Source organism: Schistocerca piceifrons, chromosome 4 (genome assembly GCF_021461385.2).
Source record: "Schistocerca piceifrons isolate TAMUIC-IGC-003096 chromosome 4, iqSchPice1.1, whole genome shotgun sequence".
Classification (NCBI taxonomy): Eukaryota; Metazoa; Arthropoda; class Insecta; order Orthoptera; family Acrididae; genus Schistocerca; species Schistocerca piceifrons.
This window is the reverse complement of record NC_060141.1, coordinates 527,525,556-527,546,347: the sequence shown is the minus strand read 5'-3', so window position 1 is coordinate 527,546,347 and position 20,792 is coordinate 527,525,556. Positions and strand designations below refer to the sequence as shown.

Below are 20,792 nucleotides of genomic sequence, written 5' to 3'. Positions count from 1 at the left end.
CTGCTAAACTGATCTAGCACAAGAAGAGAACTCTTCTTTAATAAAACATGTTTCCTTCTCTCCCAGATGATGTTAATCTATAATTTCATATCAGCCTCATTCATCCAACCCTCAGCCCTTATCATGAGTGTGAACAACAACAACACCTGGTGGTAATTAAAAAGGTTTTAGCATTGTTTTGCGCTCAAAAATGACCTTTGGATTAAGTTCAGTACCATCAGCACAACATGAAAGGACAACAGTGTAGTGCATTTTTTCAGGTCCACTTGTATTTATAGTTACAGTTTTAGCACTAACAGTTATGTTATTCGGAAATCCAATTTCGGAGGAGCTTTGTCCACATTTGCTATTTGGCTTAATTCCACACTGGTTCTCTTTCAATGCTGAATAATAAAGTGATGGAAAAGTAATATTTTTTCTTCATACTCTTGTGGCATTTTCTGAGATATTTAGCTTTTCATTTGCATGCTAAATCCATGATGCTTCATAAACCTGTAGCACTAACCAACTCGATGCTTAAAGTCTTTTAAGTTCCACTGTAGTGCTACCTTACAAGCATGTACTTGATTCATTTTTGTATTAATTCCAGTGGCATTTTGATGGTGTCCTTGACTAAACTTCAATACATCATCTTCTTGTTTTGGCCATTTTGCATTCAGCCCACATCATATGAATACCTTTTATTTTTTCCATTATAAAACTAGCTACTAAAAAAATATTGTACTGTTACTGATAACACAAATCACTTTCAATTGAAATTCACTGGCACGGTACACCGCAACGATGCATCATAAGTTAGACAGTGTTCCAGGTTTTGTGATGGAAGCATGGGAGGGAGACTGTCTTAGCAGGCTTGTGAATTCCCACACCTCATGTTTGTCACATCGGTGCACTGCTGCTGCCAGTTGAATGCAATGTTTCTGGATAGAGATAGGTTTCCTGTGTGATTGAATATATGGCCATTTCTATGACTGGTGTGTATTTTAAATCAAACACTGGGCATTTTTATGTTAACTGTGAGTATAAGATGCACTTGAAGTTTGGAGGCAATTTTTCGAAGAAAAAAGTGCATCTTACAGTTCGTAAAATATGGTACTCCCACCTGCCAATAGAAGCCCTTCCCTCCATGATTTTCACTGACCACAAGCCCCTAACTCAAATGTTTCAGATTAATAATACTAAGTATATACCTTGCCAATTCCGGCAGTTGGAGTATGTGTCACAGTTCTCCATGGACATCTACCATACTTACAGAATCAACAACATTGCTACCAATTGCTTGTCCCATGCTTGTGCCATTATCATTCCTCCTGTGAACTTTGAGGAGATTGCCCAAGAACAGGAGGATGACAAACAACTGGACAGGCTCTGCCAGGGCACCTCCAGCAGCATATAACTTGAGTTAGCGCCTATTCCTGGTTCTGCCCACAAAATTTGGTGTGACATTTCAACAGCAAACACTGCCTGTTTCTCTTGGAGAAATTACGGCACAGTGCTGTCGACAGTGTCCATGGGCTGTCACACACATGCCACAAATCAACACCACTGTGCTGCTCATGCACCTCATCCCCAACCCGGCATCAACACCACTGTGCTGCTCATGGCCACACATTTCATCTGGCCAGGCCTTCGGAAAGACTGCCACAAATGGGGATGCACCTGTACTGTACGCCAGCATGCTGAAGTCGGGAGGCATATCCGCACACCCGTCAGTGCGTTTCCTGACGCAACACAACATTTTGCACATGTCCAAGTGGACATTGTTGGCCTGCTCCCTTTCTAGCAAATGTTATCTGCTGCTGCTTCAAATGCTGGCTGGAGGCAACACCCATAGCTGAAATCACAAGACCATCGCCCCTGCCTTCATTGACATCTGGGTGGCATGCTTTGACTGCCCCACTCACGTCACAATGGATCATAGTGCTGTTCACTGTGTGCTGTTCACAGAACTACCAGCTACCACCTGGTGTCTAACAGTATGGTCGAGCAGCTCCAGTGAACAGTTAAACCCATTCTAACTTGCCACAATGTCTCCTGGAGATCAGCACTCCCACTGGTACTGCTTGGTCTGCAAATAACACTGAATGAAGAGATCAGTGCTTCACCTGCTGGCCTCTTGTATGGACAATCCCTCACCACCCCTGGTAATTTTATGGAGGAGATACCATCACCCTATGATGTGTCGGCCCTTCCCTTGGGAGAACATCTGCGTGCCCACATGGCCCCCCTATGACAGCATGCACTGATGAGGTATCACACTGGCAAAGTGTTTGTTCATGCCAACTTACAGTGCTGCATATATGGCGTGCTGTGTACTGACACAGTACAGCCACCACTTTGGCCACCGTACTCGGGACCACACCGCACCATCACCTGCAGCAACAGAATACTCAATATCAAGTGCTGTGGCAAGCCAAACATAGTGTCGATCAACCGAGTCAAGCTGGATTACATCTTGACTGCTCCTGCTGCTGTTCACGTCTTCGATCCAGTGAAAGACTTGTCAGTGGATGATGCTTCCTCTGCCATCAGTCAGGAATCACCCACACTCGTGATCACCCATGACGCATGCATGCCACCAGCTGTCATCGTGCCACAATGTGCACCTCGTCCCCCAAGCCATATTGCCCAGCCAGCCACCACAGCTGCACAGGCCGCACTCACCACAAGCGCCTAGGCCACCACCACCACAGCTACCAGAGGACTATGTCATGCACTCCGGCTGTTGCATCCATTTCAAACACCTGTGCTGCGTCATAACAATGCCCCAGCCATCATCTGCTGCAGATATGCTGTCTCCAGTGAGCCACATTATCAACATATCATCTCCAGTCAAGCTCCAGAAACCATCTCCTTCGCAACCAGTGGCTTGTCTGTCTCAGCTCCTGGACTTGCGTTCGTTTCCCTGTGCCTCCACCATGTTGGATGTTGATGCCAGATTACCTTCCGTGCTGAGTTTCCGTGTCCTTTCCCATCAAGCTCCAGACATCTACCCCTGTACCCCTGGGCTTGTGTACCACAGTCCCAGGAACCATATCCACATGACAACACTGTATTCACATGAGTAAAGAAATTCATGAACACTTTACTTCATTTCCCTTTCATCCAGTGTTTTTTTGAGATGACATCTTTTCAAGTGACTCACAGTCTTGAAGCTGGCCACTTTTTGCTATGGTCAGCTCATAGGCAAAGCTGCCTGCTGCTACTGTCACTAGCCAGCTGCATGAAGACACACTCACCATGCACCTGCATGCTGACAGCACATACCACTGCCCAATCACCCCTGACAGGCCCTCACACTGGAAACACAATGAAGTAAGCCAAAACAAACATCTATCAGACAAGATTCGCACCTGCACTTTCTCGCAGCTTCCGAGCTTTGGTTTCCACGGTGGGATCTGTCTTTCAGCCATGCCGCAAAAATGCATGAAAGTACCAAGGCCACTCATAGCCAGCCTGAGTTAGATGCATCAGATATCCATCAGTGCACATACCTACTAATAGGCAAAATTCTGGTAAGGTGTGGCACGTACGGGCGTGGATCGGCAGAAAACAATTAGAGTGTTAACTGAGCCACTGTACAGTACAGATGTGTTTTTTGAGAGTCTATAACTTCAATCCACAAACCACATGGGTCGAGATTAATGCGAGCTCCCTACAGATGTGTACAGAAGTTTGTTTGGCACTCTCTATTTGTTTCCACTTTCACTTCATCAAGACCACGAAATACATCATACCCTGCAATCACAAGGAAAGCACATTTCATTCCAGACATGAGTCCATTGTTCTCCTATGCTCATGAAGTCAGATGATGCACTCATCACCGAGGTGTGTTCATCCTCTGAGATCAGAGTTCGAGAGGAACTCTAATGCAAACACAAATTATCGCAGTCACTGGTTAATGGACTTTGTGATCTGATTTATTTTTGTCACTCATTCTATTATTCATCTGTGCAGACAAAAATCATTATCAGCAAATGTGCACTTATCAGTTCCCATTACCATACTATCACCGTAGCCTATATCCTGAACAAAGTGCATGAGTGCGGCAGTACGTCAGCTCACTGCAAGACTGACATGTAAGCAGCGATACCCACATGTTCTCACTTCAGTACTATCATCGAAGCAGTAAGATAATTATATGATGAAACCAAGAGCAGTGAAATAGTACTAAAAGGAAGATCAGTTTGGTTCAAAATAAGGAGTGGGTTCCAGAAATGAAGTAGCATTTTTCCATTCCTCCTCATCATCAAAATGAACAAAGTTTTAAAAGAAGTCACAAGAAAGGGACCAACAGCTAATGATTTTGTTTTTGCCGTAACTTGAGGCAAGAGAGAAATAGAAGTACAAACCAAGCTAAATCTTTGGCATAAGGAATTCATGAAAATGGGACTTAAAATCAGCAAAACCAAGACAGTTTATTTAGTGTTCAGCAGGAACTTTTCAAAAGTGCATCTAAGATTTATGCCTGAGGATACATATATTTTGACCAACTTCCAGTACCTGGTTAGTACTGTTTCCTAAGACGACACCATACAGCAAGAGATTGAGAACAGAATATAAAAAACTTAAAAATTCAGATGCTTTGGGATGGAACATCTCCATAACTGCACCCACTTCTAAGTTCAGCCTGTGCAAACCATACCTCCTATTTATAATGATATAAAACAAAAAAGATAAAATTACTAAAGACATCTGAACAGAGCTAAGATTAGAAACAAGGCTGCTGGAGGCCTCTGGATTGTAGCAATTGCAGTGCTACAGATATAGAAGCCGATCCACACCCAGCTTAATGGAGATGAAAAATGGTGGTGACAAAGATGTTCTTTGATCAGAAAGATAGTAAACACAAAGAAATGGTGTCAAAAGAAATATTATGCTTACCATTTCATCATAGTGGATTTTGACACTAAGCTCTGTCTCTCCCTCCTTTTGGTCAATCATATCATGCCGCAGCTGAAATTAAATAAGAAAAGAAAAGCATAAGACAGAAAAATCATAGAAGTCTTAGAACAGGAACACAACTGAAACTGAAAGTTACAATGAAAATAGTGATGTAAAAAAGAAAAATAATTATGTAACTAATAATTCACTTATTCATTCACACACTTTGTTTCATAAACCCTATCTTGAAGAAGAACCTTCAGGAATCTGAAAGTCAAGATGTACATTAACAAGGAGAAAGCCATTGCAGGCTACTACTGTAAATTATCTAACAACCCATAAATCATGTAATAACCCACTACCACAGGTGCCATTCAACTCATATTCTTCAATACACTGTAAATCAAGATTTTATAAATATTACAAAAAACACAGAGCTTCTGGGGAAAAAAACCACTGCTTTGCTGCTTACACTACTCAGCTGCTGTTTTCATCTAATATTCCATACAAAGTAGTTGTGTACCTTCATTCATTCCATACAATGTTATATACTTAAATGCTTCCTAAGCACAGGAAACATTAAGATCTATTTAATGTGCATCTTAGTGTTGACTGGAATTACATCTCTGATTTAATAACCCGACCAGATGTGCAAATGGAAGATACGGACATATCAGTATGCATAGTATTCCTCACATCCAGTGATGGTACTTCCGGCAAGGCAGCTAGATATATCGCAGGCTGGTCATGAGAAACTCCATAGAGTGCCAATATAAACCCACTCACCGGCTAGTTTGCAATCAGTTTTTCTTTTGCTGGCTGCCATTACTTGACTCTACCTCTACAAAGTGAGCTACAACTGCTGCTTCCGCTGTTTACTTGGGCTGGACTGAGCTTGTGTTTGGACAAAGACTGCTGTTATTTCCAATTAACTGTATGATGAGTGGGGGCCCGATATCTGTATTAGACAAGTTACTATAACTTTTCTGCATAGTGCTTCTGTTTAATGAATGTGCAGTTTTCCCCAGCACTGTAAAACTTATTTGAAACTCTGTTTAATATTATAATAGCAATATGTGAGAACAACAAAGTAGTCATGCTAGGACTGACATTAATTTCAGTGAGAAACAATTATTTTTAGTTTTTTGCAGACTAATGGGCAATTTAACAATTGTTACAGAAAGATAATTTTTTTGTACAGTTTGTTGGTCCTAAAGTGAGGATTGCAATAACTGAATTTCCAAATTAATTAATAAATGACAGAGCCGTTCATATAACACATTAAAGAGTTAGTGGATATTTCATGCATTTTTAAGATGATGCAGTTGTCCATGACAAATTTAATCTTATGTTAATCATAGCAATATCCATTAATATGGTTAAAGGACTGGCAGTCAGCTCTTCATGCATAAAAACATAATGTTGCATTCTTCACCATGTATCTGTATTTCACTGCACAATTAATAAGTCACAACTACATGCACAAGGGAACCTTACAAACTGACTTATGGATTCTGTGTGCCCCTGATTACTTGCAGTTCATCTCTGTTGCTGCACATTGACTGGTTTCAGTATTGTTTGAGTTGCTTGTGGTATTGCTTTTTGGTGCATCTGTGATGGAATCCAACTAAGAGGAGTCCTACAGGAGTCATTATTGTGCTGAGTTGTTAAACTGCTTCTTTAAATTGTGTTTTAGAATTATATTGGCCATCCAACTGGGTGTCTGTTAGCCCAGGCCGCACAGGGAGATGGCTGTCATGTTGCTGACACTGTAGACTGTTGATGAATGCCCTATATTGGTTGTTGTTGTGGTCTTCAGTCCTGAGACTAGTCTGATGCAGCTCTCCATGCTAATCATCCTGTGCAAGCTCCTTCATCTCCCAGTACCTACTGCAACCTACATCCTTCTGAATCTGTTTAGTGTATTCATCTCTTGGTCTCCCTCTACGATTTTTACCCTCCACGCTGCCCGCCAATGCTAAATTTGTGATCCCTTGATGCCTCAAAACATGTCCTACCAACCAATCCCTTCTTCTAGTCAAGTTGTGCCACAAACTTCTCTTCTCCCCAATCCTATTCAACACCTCCTCATTAGTTATGTGATCTACCCACCTAATCTTCAACATTCTTCTGTAGCACCACATTTCGAAAGCTTCTATTCCCTTCTTGTCCAAACTATTTATTATCCATGTTTCACTTCCATACATGGCTACACTCCATACAAATACTTTCAGAAACGACTTCCTGACACTTAAATCTATACTCGATGTTAACAAATTTCTCTTCTTCAGAAACGCTTTCCTTGCCATTGCCAGTCTACATTTTATATCCTCTCTACTTCGACCATCATCAGTTATTTTGCTCCCCAAATAGCAAAACTCCTTTACTACTTTAAGCGTCTCATTTCCTAATCTGATTCCTGCAGCATCACCCGACTTAATTCGACTACATTCCATTATCCTCGTTTTACTTTTGTTGATGTTCATCTTATATCCTCCTTTCAAGACACTGTCCATTCCGTTCAACTGCTCTTCCAAGTCCTTTGCTGTCTCTGACAGAATTACAATGTCATCGGCGAACCTCAAAGTTTTTATTTCTTCTCCCTGGATTTTAATACCTACTCCAAATTTTTCTTTTGTTTCCTTTACTGCTTGCTCAATATACAGTTTGAATAACATTGGAGAGAGGCTACAACCCTGTCTCACTCCCTTCCCAACCACTGCTTCCCTTTCATGCCCCTTGACTCTTATAACTGCCATCTGGTTTCTGTACAAATTGTAAATAGCCTTTCGCTCCCTGTATTTTACCCCTGCCACCTTTAGAATTTGAAAGAGAGTATTCCAGTCAACATTGACAAAAGCTTTCTCTAAGTCTACAAATGCTAGAAACGTAGGTTTGCCTTTCCTTAATCTTTCTTCTAAGATAAGTCATAAGGTCAGTATTGCCTCACGTGTTCCAACATTTCTACGGAATCCAAACTGATCTTCCCCGAGGTCCACTTCTACCAGTTTTTCCATTCGTCTGTAAATAATTCGCGTTAGTATTTTTTAGCTGTGGCTTATTAAACTGATAGTTCGGTAATTTTCACATCTGTCAACACCTGCTTTCTTTGGGATTGGAATTATTATATTCTTCTTGAAGTCTGAGGGTATTTCGCCTGTCTCATACATCTTGCTCACCAGATGGTAGAGTTTTGTCAGAACTGGCTCTTCCAAGGCCGTCAGTGGTTCCAATGGAATGTTGTCTACTCCCGGGGCCTTGTTTCGACTCAGGTCTTTCAGTGCTCTGTCAAACTCTTCACACAGTATCATATCTCCCAATTCATCTTCATCTACATCCTCTTCCATTTCCATAATATTGTCCTCAAGTACATCGCCCTTGTATAGACCCTCTATATACTCCTTCCACCTTTCCGCTTTCCCCTCTTTGCTTAGAACTGGGTTTCCATCTGAGCTCTTGATATTCACACAAGTGACTCTCTTTTCTACAACGGTCTCTTTAATTTTCCTGTAGGCTGTATCTATCTTACCCCTAGTGAGATAAGCCTCTACATCCTTGCATTTGTCCTCTAGTCATCCCTGCTTAGCCATTTTGCACTTCCTGTCGATCTCATTTTTGAGATGTTTGTATTCCTTTTTGCCTGCTTCATTTACTGCATTTTTATATTTTCTCCTTTCATCAATTAAATTCAATATATCTTCTGTTACCCAAGGATTTCTACCAGCCCTCGTCTTTTTACCTACTTGATCCTCTGCTGCCTTCACTACTTCATCCCTCAAAGCTACCCATTCTTCTTCTACTGTATTTCTTTCCCCCATTCCTGTCAATTGTTCCCTTATGCTCTCCCTGAAACTCTGTACAACCTCTGGTTTAGTCAGTTTATCCAGGTCCCATCTCCTGAAATTCCCACCTTTTTGCAGTTTCTTCAGTTTTAATCTACAGTTCATAACCAATTGATTGTGGTCAGAGTCCACATCTGACCCTGGAAATGTCCTACAACTTGAAACCTGGTTCCTAAATCTCTGTCTTACCATTATATAATCTATCTGATACCTTTTAGTGTCTCTAGGATTCTTCCATACATGCAACCTTCTTTTATGATTCTTGAACCAAGTGTTAGCTATGATTAAGTTATGCTCTGTGCAAAATTCTACCAGACGGCTTCCTCTTTCATTTCTTAGCCCCAAGCCAATATGGCTACGTTTCCTTCTCTCCCTTTTCCTACTGTTGAATTCCAGTTACCCATGACTATTAAATTTTCATCTCCCTTCACTACTTGGATAATTTCGTTTATCTCATCATACATTTCTTCAATTTCTTCGTCATCTGCAGAGCTAGTTGGCATATAAACTTGTACTACTGTAGTAGGCATGGGTTTCGTGTCTATCTTGGCCACGATAATGCATTCACTATGCTGTTTGTAGTAGCTTACCCGCACTCCTATTTTTTTATTCATTATTAAACCTACTCCTGCATTACACCTATTTGATTTTGTATTTATAACCCTGTATTCACCTGACCAGAAGTCTTGTTCCTCCTGCCACCGAACTTCATTAATTCCCACTATATCTAACTTTAACCTATCCATTTCTCTTTTTAAATTTTCTAATCTACCTGCCCGATTAAGGGATCTGACATTCCACGCTCCGATCCGTAGAATGCCGGTTTTCTTCCTCCTGATAGCGACGTCCTCTTGAGTAGTCCCCGCCCGGAGATCCGAATGGGAGACTATTTTACCTCCGGAATATTTTACCCAAGAGGACGCCATCATCATTTAACCATACAGTAAAGCTGCATGCCCTCGGGAAAAATTACAGCTGTAGTTTGCCCTTGCTTTCAGCTGTTCGCAGTACCAGCACAGCAAGGCCGTTTTGGTTAGTGTTATAAGGCCAAATCAGTCAATCATCCAGACTGTTGCCCCTGCAACTACTGAAAAGGCTGCTGCCCCTCTTCAGGAACCACACATTTGTCTGGCCTCTCAACAGATACCCCCCCCCGTTGTGGTTGCACCTACGGTACGGCTATCTGTATTGTTGAGGCACGCAAGCCTCCCCACCAATGGCAAGGTCCATGGTTCATGGGGGGCCTATATTTGTAGGGCACAATATTTGTATCTAGTGAAACTTTTGAGTGAGTAGTCAATTTTAATGCTGTCTGAGTACTGGATCTTGGAGGCAACTTCTTGTAATTACCTTGGATTAATCTTGTGTTTAAGTATTACCTCTTGTTTCAATGTTTGTCAATATAGGTATTATATTTCAGAGTACTGGGCATAAGTGATAGTTTTCAGCAATTATCTCTGATAATTTCTTGGGCTTAAGTGTTATAATCTTATTTAAATGTTTGTAATTTTTTTAAATAAAAATGGGGTCAAATTTGCAAAAGGTTCAAATGGTGAATTATTCTTGTGTTTTACATGGTTACTATCTAAGCTGATCTAACACTAATATTAGGTTGTCACTTTTGCAGGCTGGGCTAGTCAGCCATATTGTACGCTGACCCAGCTGATGGTTGTCCTGTCCGACCAGCCAACAAATTGTTCTAGTGTGCCTCACCAGCTGGCTGACTTGATGATGAGAGAAGAAGCGGTCTCAATTCTGAGTGGAGGCTGGTACTAGGACCTCATCAGAACCACTATTCCGTGCTGAGTTGCAGTTGTGGGTTGTTGGTCACTTAAGTTAAGCACTTATGCTTATTGCGATACCCTGTCCTGGGGACCGTCTTAATCTTCCATTCCTCGTTAAATTTGCACTTGCTTGCCATCCCATCCCGGAATCAAGCCTCAAAATTGTGCAAAAAAAGACATTTCAAGCCATCAGACAGTTATTAAATTTCATCAAGTTAAACTCTATGGGAAGTTTAGTTCACCACACAAACACAAAAGCACAGAGAGGGAGAGGGAGAGGGAGAGGGAGAGGGAGAGGGAGAGGAGAGGGAGAGGAGAGGGAGAGGGAGAGGGAGAGGGAGAGGGAGGGAGAGGGAGAGGGAGAGGGAGAGGAGAGGGAGAGGAGAGGGAGAGGGAGAGGGAGAGGAGAGGGAGAGGGAGATGGAGATGGAGATGGAGAGATGGAGAGGGAGAGGGAGAGGGAGAGAGATGGAAGGATTATAAATATCTTGACCTATCTCTGTCAAAGCATATTTTTAATTTTTTAAAGAGAATATTTCTAACAAGGAACCTCCCCATCGCACCCCCCTCAGATTTAGTTATAATTTGGCACAGTGGATAGGCCTTGAAAAACTGAACACAGATCAATCGAGAAAACAGGAATAAGTTGTGTGGAACTATGAAAAAAATAAGCAAAATATACAAACTGAGTAGTCCATGCGCAAGATAGGCAACATCAAGGTTAGTGTGAGCTCAGGAGCGCCATTGTCCCGCAGTTAGCGTGAGCAGCTGTGGAACGAGAGGTCCTTGATTCAAGTCTCCCTTGAGTGAAAAGTTTACTTTCTTTATTTTCGCAAAGTTATGACCTGTCCATTCGTTCATTGACATCTCTGTTCACTGTAATAAGTTTAGTGTCTGTGTTTTGCGACCGCACCGCAAAACCCAACAGAATACATCTCATGTATTTAATGCACTCTCGTCCAAAGTAGCGAACAGTCAACTGCCCACCAGGAACCTCGTTAGCAGGAATACTCTCTCTTCTGTGCGCTGTAGTCGACTGACATCGCGTGTTTCGATGTTTGTTTAGGTGTAGCGTCCCCATACTATGGCGCAGTTACCTCGCATCGGACGGACGGAAGGACAGATAATAATTGTCTGAAAATAAAAAATCAAACTTTTCACTCGAGGGTAGACTTGAACCAAGGACCTCTCATTTCACAGCTGATCATGCTAACACGGGACCATGGCGCTCCTGAGCTCATACTCTCCTTGATGTTGCCTGTCTTGCCCATGGACTACTCAGTTTGTATATTTTGCTTGTTTTTTTCATAGTTCCACACAACTTCTTCCTGTTTTCTCGATTTATCTGTGTTCAGTTTTTGAAGGCCTATCCACTGTGCCAACTTATAACTAAATCTGAGGGGGGTGTGATGGGGAGGTTCCCTTGTAAGCCTTCTGGGGTTCTATATTGATCATGATAATTAAAAATTTTATGTCAATTTCTAAGCCTTCTGGAGCTTGGTTATAATTGATTTTGATCTTGTAAATTATTTAAAGAGAGATTTTAAAATAAATGCTAAGCCTTCTGGCACTCTGTGATTATTGATGTTGATCTTGTTGTAATTTAAAAAAAAAAGAGGGGATAAATTTCAAATCAAATTTTAACCCCTTCTGGCGCTCTGTAATTATTGGTTGTTGACAACTAGCTTTTTGCTTCATTCCATTGTAAAGGAAAATTTTAAATGTTTTCACAAAATAAATCTAGATGTTGTCAACAACAAGTGGTGTTAAACCTGGAGCTTGGCTCTTCCATGAATTCCTGCCACTGCCAATGAAAGAACATTTCAGGCTGAGTTATTTATCAACTCAAAGAACCACCCACAGCATCCTGCTACAGTCTTGCCACAGGTACGTCTTATCCAATTTGAGGTAAGTTTATTTGTGCAAGTATCCGTGCCATTTACCGGGAATGCAAGAATTATACGTCGACATAAAACCAGCCAGCTGCCAAAGCACATGTTGGACACCACAAAACTGTGGCTAACTACAAACTTAACCACCCATTTGCTGAACATGCCACACACCACAATGTCAATGACTTCAGCAGCTGCTTAAATACCCTTGCTATATGGGTCCCCAGTGCTAGTTCCACATTCTCTAAACTATAAAGCATTTATGCCTAACTTTTTGTCTTTAGCTCTAGCCAATTTCTGCCATAATCCTTTTCTGTTCTGGCAGTGAACCCCATTTTTAGGAATATGTCGTTTGGATGTTTACACTGAAATGACTTTATGGCTGGTAAATTATAACTGAAGGCAAGGGCAAAATGGTCCAATCCTGTGTCACCCAAAATAGTGCAATCCTGTGTCACCAGTCGCCTGAAATTCCAACAACATTTTCATGCCCATATATGGTCATTTAAACACTTGATAGAGACTAATGGATGTGGACAAACTTTACTGGTTGAAGTGTCATGGGAGTGTTTCCATGATATCAGTGAGAAAGAGCTCTGTTTGATTTTAGTGCTCGCGGCGGATTGTTAAAACTAGAGCTGCCGTGCTCCCCACCACCCACCTCCCGGCTGCCCAAAGACCCTAGTACCACAGACCAAACACTGTGCATACGCAGTTTGCTGCTGCCATCTAGCGGTAGCCCACAGAGTTACCCAGACGTGCCTCACAGAGAGAGCATCCCAGAGTGCCCCTGAGTGCTAAAACACCAAGAAGAATCGCTTCTCGGCTTTTGGCAAGATCAATGTGTAGTTTTCTTCTTCTTCTTCTTCTTTTTTTTTTTTTTGTTTCTTTTTTAACAGGGAAAAAGGTTCAAGGACACACACTTTAGTTAATGTTTATAATAATAAACAATATCACCAACAACTTTTATGTCATAACAATTTCCGGATCCTTTGACCCAAAGACAAACACCCTCTTGTTCATTTATTTTACGATGATTGCGAGTCCTCAAAACAAAAGCCATGTTACTAGTAAAATAAGAAGCTCCATTATCCCTATTGTACACCTCACAAACTTGAAATGTACGAAAAGCAGTAACATCTCTGGTATTGAAACCCTCCAATCCAGAAACACCTCTAACGGTACTACCATCGTACCGTACAATAGCAACAGTTGGGTCAAAGGATCCAGAAATTGTTATGACATAAAAGTTGTTGGTGATATTGTTTATTATTATAAACATTAAATAAAGTTGGCGGCTCTAGTTTTAACAAGCCGCCGCGAGCACTAAAATCAAACAGAGCGGAAGTGATAAGGACTTCCTGTCGCTCTGCTATATAAGTGGTGTTATCAGTAAAACGGCGTCAGTCGTCATGCAGCCGCGCGTGCAGCAGCATCGAAGTCCACACAGAGAGCATGCCCCGCTATACGATGAGATTTAAGCGTTCGCGTGTTTCTGTTTATAAGGCAATAGATGATGTTGAAATTACTACAACATCAGGTCTTGGAGGTCAAGTGTTCCTTCATGGCCCGTCTACATTTTGTGGAGGTGTTTTGAACTTTACTGTTACCAAAAGTACAGCTGCACAGCATGGTAATGGCTGGATAACTGTTCCTATTGTGATGAGACACCAGGTGAAGCAAACCTTTGCTGGAGGGATAAAACGCAGAAAGATTGCATTGCTCAACAGCTATCATTATTAGCAAAATTATAATTTTTATCTGTTTGTGCACTGAGTATAATGCATCATGACTGTAGAATATTTTAATAATAAGTCATAACTGTCAAGAGAGAATATTTAGCCACAAACTCTGAGCAAGACATTAGTGCAGTCTACTTATACACACAATGTATGGAACATAGTGAAAAAATATTATGTCTGGGAATAAAAACTGCATTGAGAATAACACAAGAAGAAGAGGTCCCGGCCACTATCTAGGAAAGTTTCAACCAAGAACTCTGTACTTACTAGAAGTCAGTCAACACGGACATACAGACACGAAATATTTCAGAAATACTGAAAAGAAGTTGCCAATGAGGGGAAAGTGGATGCAAGACACAATATCTGAGTATGAAAGGCCTTTGAAAGGCATAAAAAAGTATGGCAATAGCAGTAACAGTCAGTCAGTATCAACTAATCATCAAGTAGTGAAGCTGAGGCAGTGGCCAGTGGCATCAGAGGGCAGCAGCAACTAATGATGGAACAGGAACCTCACCCACAAAGAAGACAGTAATAATGGTCCAGTTTATGGAACCCCTACAGGTATTGCGCAACAGCTCATTCCCACGGTACCGACCGTGCCAGCTGCATTGTGTTTTCACGACACGTCTAGGACAATGCAAATCGCCGTTGCTACGGACATTCTTGCCAGTAACACACCCACGCCTACTATGCTGGCCTGCTGTATGGCCTCTCCTGCCATGGACCAGCTGCTTTTCCTAGGGACATCAAAGCCTCCTTCATCCCCTCCCCCAGGTCATCTGCTGAAGCTGCCACCTTTATACGGAGACAACCCTATAACATGGTTTGCTCTTGTCGAGCATCTTTTTGAGTTGCATCACATGTCCGACAGCCACTCTAAATTCCTGTGTCTCATCACGCACCTCCATGACCACTTGGACATAATTTGCAATCTACTCCTCGCACCACTGCCTCAACCGAAGTACGAGTTCACGAAGAAAACGATCATGGAACGACTCGCCTGCTCACCACAAGAATTAATCATCAAGATGTATGAGGAACACCTGGGGGACCGAACTCCATCACAACTCTGGCGCCACCTTCAGTTACTTGTGAGTGAGCATACCATGCCGGACATCATTCTGTGGGTGGTGTGGTCTGCCAAATTGCCTACCAACCTACAGATCCACCTGCTACCACACTCCTTCGAGTCAATCAGCTCTTGTCTCTGCATTGCAGACCAACTGTATTCATTGCTACGACAACACCAACCAGCTCACTACTCACCACTAGGTAGCACAACTGCTCCTGCTTACCAGCCGTCTGCTGGCAGAGGAAGGGCTCGCTTCACTTCTGCGCCTTCTACATCGCCTGACAGTATCCGCTCGTTCTCTCCACCGTCCGAGCACTCCAGGATCACCCACGCACCATATGTGATGGTATATATGCCTCCACTGCCGCAGTCATCACCACCACTGCATCCGACTCATCCGCACTGCTAGGTACCACAAGATTTTTGGTGATAATGCCAAGAAGTGTCAATTATCTTGCCAGCACACAAAAGCCGACCGCAGGACCTAAAAGATGCCGAGTCCTGCAGGGAACCTCACAGGCATCCTCATACATTGCACTCCGTCCACTTGTCCATCTGGCCGAGCGGTCGTTTGTACATGGCTGACATTTCGTCATGGCTCGTTTTCCTAGTCAGCACTGGTGCTGATGTGTCTACCATAACTACATCGATGGCTCCCCCAGTCTTTTCGCTGACGAAGTCACTTCTACGAGCTGTCAATGCAGCAACATTACAAACCTCAGGCTCTGTCAAAGTTACGGCGCGCCTATCTCCTTCTCTGTGTTTTCCGTGGACTTTCTACATTGCCGACATTGATGAACCAATACTCGGTATGAATTTTTTGTCCCATTACAAAATCTCTCCGAACATAGTTCAGGGCTCAGTGCTACAACATCCCACTAACACTCAGATACTGTGCTCCCACACTTATGTTCCACATTCTGGTTCTCTCGCAACACCCTCACTGGCGACATTGTGACCTGCATCACTAACCTACTGTCAGAATACGACTTGGCGGCACAACTCCGCCAGGAAAGCGATGAGCTGAAACAATGAATAGCTCACACTTACAATGAGCTCATCGCAGCACATACCTCGCTGCTGAAACTGCAGTCCACAGTCCCGCCACCTAATCGTGTTTCTCCAGCAGACACCAGCTCAAACACTCATCAGGTTAGTCCAAAAACATTAATTGTGTGTGACAATTCGCGTCCAGTAGACTCCGCATCCCCGCCGTGCTCACCACGTTCACTGCCATACGTGTCAGACAGTGCTTCTACTAACAGTTGCGTGTGCGATACGGCCATGTCCACCGTGCATGCAGCCACCCTGCGTGTTGATAAACATTACCCCTCTCTCGTGTGCCAGCCACATGACTCGATGATCATCGCTGTTCCACACGCGACACCAACACTGCTCTCACCCGTGTCGGGTACCAAGTGCAAGGTTGAGACCAGACAGTCGCCGCACATTCCGAGCCCTCCACACTGGGCACACAGCCACCCTCTCCAAACAAGCACATGCCATGCTCACTTGCTAGACATGTGACTTTCATGCTGCCTTTTCCCACTTGTACTAACGGCTATGCCTCATCGTGCCCTACCCATCCAAAACCTTCACGTCAGGACATTGATCAGTCTTGTGTGCAGTTCTCTGTTTCTTCTGTCACTGACGGAATGACACACAAGATAGTTACCTCTGCCGGCCCTCCCATTAGGCACAAGGTTAGATGCCTCAACCCTATTGAGTTGCACGCAGCCCAGAAGTAAATTAATGAACTTTTGGATGCAGGTATCCTACAACCATCAGACAGCAACTGGTCTTCATCGATCCACCTCATCAAACATGATGGTTATTTCCGAATGTGCGGTGACTACAGACGTTTAAACGCTTGTACTGTCATGGATATGAAAATCACTTATCCATGGTCCTCCAGACCTTGAACTCCAACAGCGTTAAGGTCAACAAAGAAAAATTCCAGTTGCATCAGCCTTCCGTCACTTTCTTGGGTTACACCTGCTCCACCGACAGAATACAGCCTCCCAAATCTCTTGTGCACACCATCACTTCACTGCTTCCCCTGGCTACTTCCAAAGAACTCCGACGTTTCCTGGGCACAATAAATTACTACCATCATCACTTGCCTTCTGCCGCTGCCATGCAGGCCCCACTGACAGACTCACTGCCGGGTAAATAGACTTCAGGATTCATCCTGTTCACTGGACTACACCTATGCTGGAGGCTTTCAATGCATTACAGACTTCTTTATCTCATGCCATGATACTTGCCGACCCCAACCCCTTGGCCGAGTTGTTCATCACTATGGACGCTGGTGACATCGCAGTGGGAGTGGTACTACAGCAATGCCAGACAGACACAGTTTCCCATCTTCATTTCTTCTCTAAAAAACTAGCAACAACTTAGAAGAAATACTCTACTTTTGATAGAGAACTCCTTGCGGTCCACGAGGCCATCAAACACATCCACCACAACGTGGAGGGTGGCTCGTTCTTCATCCTCACAGATCACAAACCACTCGCAGACGCTTTCTGCAACCCCCTCGAGGACCCACCCCCTCGGCGTTTCTGTCACTTTGATCTAGTCTCCCAATTCACAACCGTGTTCGCTACATCATAAAAGGCACGGACAACATTGCCGCAGATTTCTTTTTCGTGGATCAATACTACACTCCTGGAAATTGAAATAAGAACACCGTGAATTCATTGTCCCAGGAAGGGGAAACTTTATTGACACATTCCTGGGGTCAGATATATCACATGATCACACTGACAGAACCACAGGCACATAGACACAGGCAACAGAGCATGCACAATGTCGGCACTAGTACAGTGTCTATCCACCTTTCGCAGCAATGCAGGCTGCTATTCTCCCATGGAGACGATCGTAGAGATGCTGGATGTAGTCCTGTGGAACGGCTTGCCATGCCATTTCCACCTGGCGCCTCAGTTGGACCAGCGTTCGTGCTGGACGTGCAGACCGCGTGAGACGACGCTTCATCCAGTCCCAAACATGCTCAATGGGGGACAGATCCGGAGATCTTGCTGGCCAGGGTAGTTGACTTACACCTTCTAGAGCACGTTGGGTGGCACGGGATACATGCGGACGTGCATTGTCCTGTTGGAACAGCAAGTTCCCTTGCCGGTCTAGGAATGGTAGAACGATGGGTTCGATGACTGTTTGGATGTACCGTGCACTATTCAGTGTCCCCTCGACGATCACCAGTGGTGTACGGCCAGTGTAGGAGATCGCTCCCCACACCATGATGCCGGGTGTTGGCCCTGTGTGCCTCGGTCGTATGCAGTCCTGATTGTGGCGCTCACCTGCACGGCGCCAAACACGCATACGACCACCATTGGCACCAAGGCAGAAGCGACTGTCATCGCTGAAGACGACACGTCTCCATTCGTCCCTCCATTCACGCCTGTCGCGACACCACTGGAGGCGGGCTGCACGATGTTGGGGCGTGAGCGGAAGACGGCCTAACGGTGTGCGGGACCGTAGCCCAGCTTCATGGAGACGGTTGCGAATGCTCCTCGCCGATACCCCAGGAGCAACAGTGTCCCTAATTTGCTGGGAAGTGGCAGTGCAGTCCCCTACGGCACTGCGTAGGATCCTACGGTCTTGGCGTGCATCCGTGTGTCGCTGCGGTCCGGTCCCAGGTCGACGGGCACGTGCACCTTCCGCCGACCACTGGCGACAACATCAATGTACTGTGGAGACCTCACGCCCCACGTGTTGAGCAATTCGGCGGTACGTCCACCCGGCCTCCCGCATGCCCACTATACGCCCTCGCTCAAAGTCCGTCAACTGCACGTACGGTTCACGTCCACGCTGTCGCGGCATGCTACCAGTGTTAAAGACTGCGATGGAGCTGCGTATGCCACGGCAAACTGGCTGACACTGACGGCGGCGGTGCACAAATGCTGCGCAGCTAGCGCCATTCGACGGCCAACACCGCGGTTCCTGGTGTGTCTGCTGTGCCATGCGTGTGATCATTGCTTGTACAGCCCTCTCGCAGTGTCCGGAGCAAGTATGGTGGGTCTGACACACCAGTGTCAATGTGTTCTTTTTTCCATTTCCAGGAGTGTATTTCACGCATCATTGACTTACCCCCCTGCCCCCTGCGCTGGCAGGCCTTCGACGCTCTGCGTAACCTCGCTCACCCTGGCGTTTGCGCCACTACACAGCTCGTCTCCAAGCGTCTCGTTTGGAAAAATATAAAATGGGACAGTCAGACCTGGACACACAGCTGCGTCCCCTGTCAATGCAACAAAATTGGCCGCCACACTGGGCAAGTTCAACATTCCTCCAGGACGATTTCGTCATGTACATATCGATCTTATCAGTCCTCTTCCACCGTTGGAGGGCCACAGATACAGTCTATCCACAATTGACAGCACGTCCCGCTGGGTAGAGGCAGTCCCCTTACCTAACATCACTGCCAAGACTGTGGCCAAGGGTTTTATTTCCTCATGGATTGCTAGGTTTGGTTGTCTGACCACCATCACCACGGATAAGGGTCAGCAGTTTTAGTCTTCCCTGTTCACCACTTTATGTAACGTCTGCAGCATAAAGAAAATTCACACCACAGCCTACCACCCACAAAGCAACAGGTTAGTGGAATGGTGACACTGCACTCTAAAAATGGCGCTCAGGTGCCATGACTGCCTCTGGTCTGAAGCACTTCCATGGGCACTGCTCAGCCTCTGTTCAACTTTCAAGCCCAACTTACAAGGAACTACGAGGGCCGTTCAGAAAGTAACCTCCGGTTGATTTAAAAAAATACACCAAGTTAAATAAAAATATTTTAATATATACATCTTACAACTACATCTTTGCACTATTTTTCTACATAGTCTCCATAGCGATTGAGGCACTTATCGTATCTCTTCACAAGCTTTGAAATTCCTTCTGCATAAAAATCACCCGCTTGTGCCTGGAGCCAGCCTGTGACCGCATCTTTGAGCTCTTCGTCGTCATCAAACCGCTGTGACCCGAGCCATTTCTCCAAATGCATGAAGAGGTGATAATCACTTGGCACCAGGTCTGGGCTGTAAGGTGGATGGTTGATAACGTCCCACTTGAAGGACTCAAGAAGGGCCGTTGTTCAGCGAGCAGAGTGAGGACGGGCGTTATCGTGCAAAAAAACGATACCGGAAGTCAGCATACCACGGCGTTTGTTCTGTATAGCCCGTCGTAACTTTTTTATTGTTTCACAGTACACGTCTTGATTAATGGTCGTACCACATTCCATGAATTCAACCAACAACACCCCTTTGGCATCCCAAAACACCGTTGCCATCAGTTTTCTGGCAGAAAAATCTTGCGAGGCTTTTCTTGGTTTGGTAGGCGAATTTGAATGTGCCCACATCTTTGATTGTTCTTTTGTCTCAGGGTTCACGTACTTAATCCAGGTTTCGTCACCGGTCACGATTCTGTTTAACAATGGTTCTCCTTCGTCCTCATAACGTGACAGAAAGTCTAATGCAGAGGCCATTCTTTGAGTTTTGTGGTGGTCGGTAAGAATTTTGGGCACCCATCGTGCACAGAACTTACGGTAACCCAATCTTGCTGTC

General features: G+C 44.3%; 1 protein-coding gene across 1 annotated transcript in view; it reads right to left on the bottom strand.

The window, feature by feature from the left end:
- The window catches only part of LOC124795457 (voltage-dependent calcium channel subunit alpha-2/delta-3), a 496,470-nt gene that overhangs the window by 214,878 nt on the left and 260,800 nt on the right, over positions 1-20,792 (bottom strand). The window contains exon 13 of the mRNA XM_047259484.1: positions 4,885-4,956. Within this exon, the coding sequence (XP_047115440.1) occupies positions 4,885-4,956 (72 nt within the window). The remainder of the gene's footprint in view (positions 1-4,884; positions 4,957-20,792) is intronic.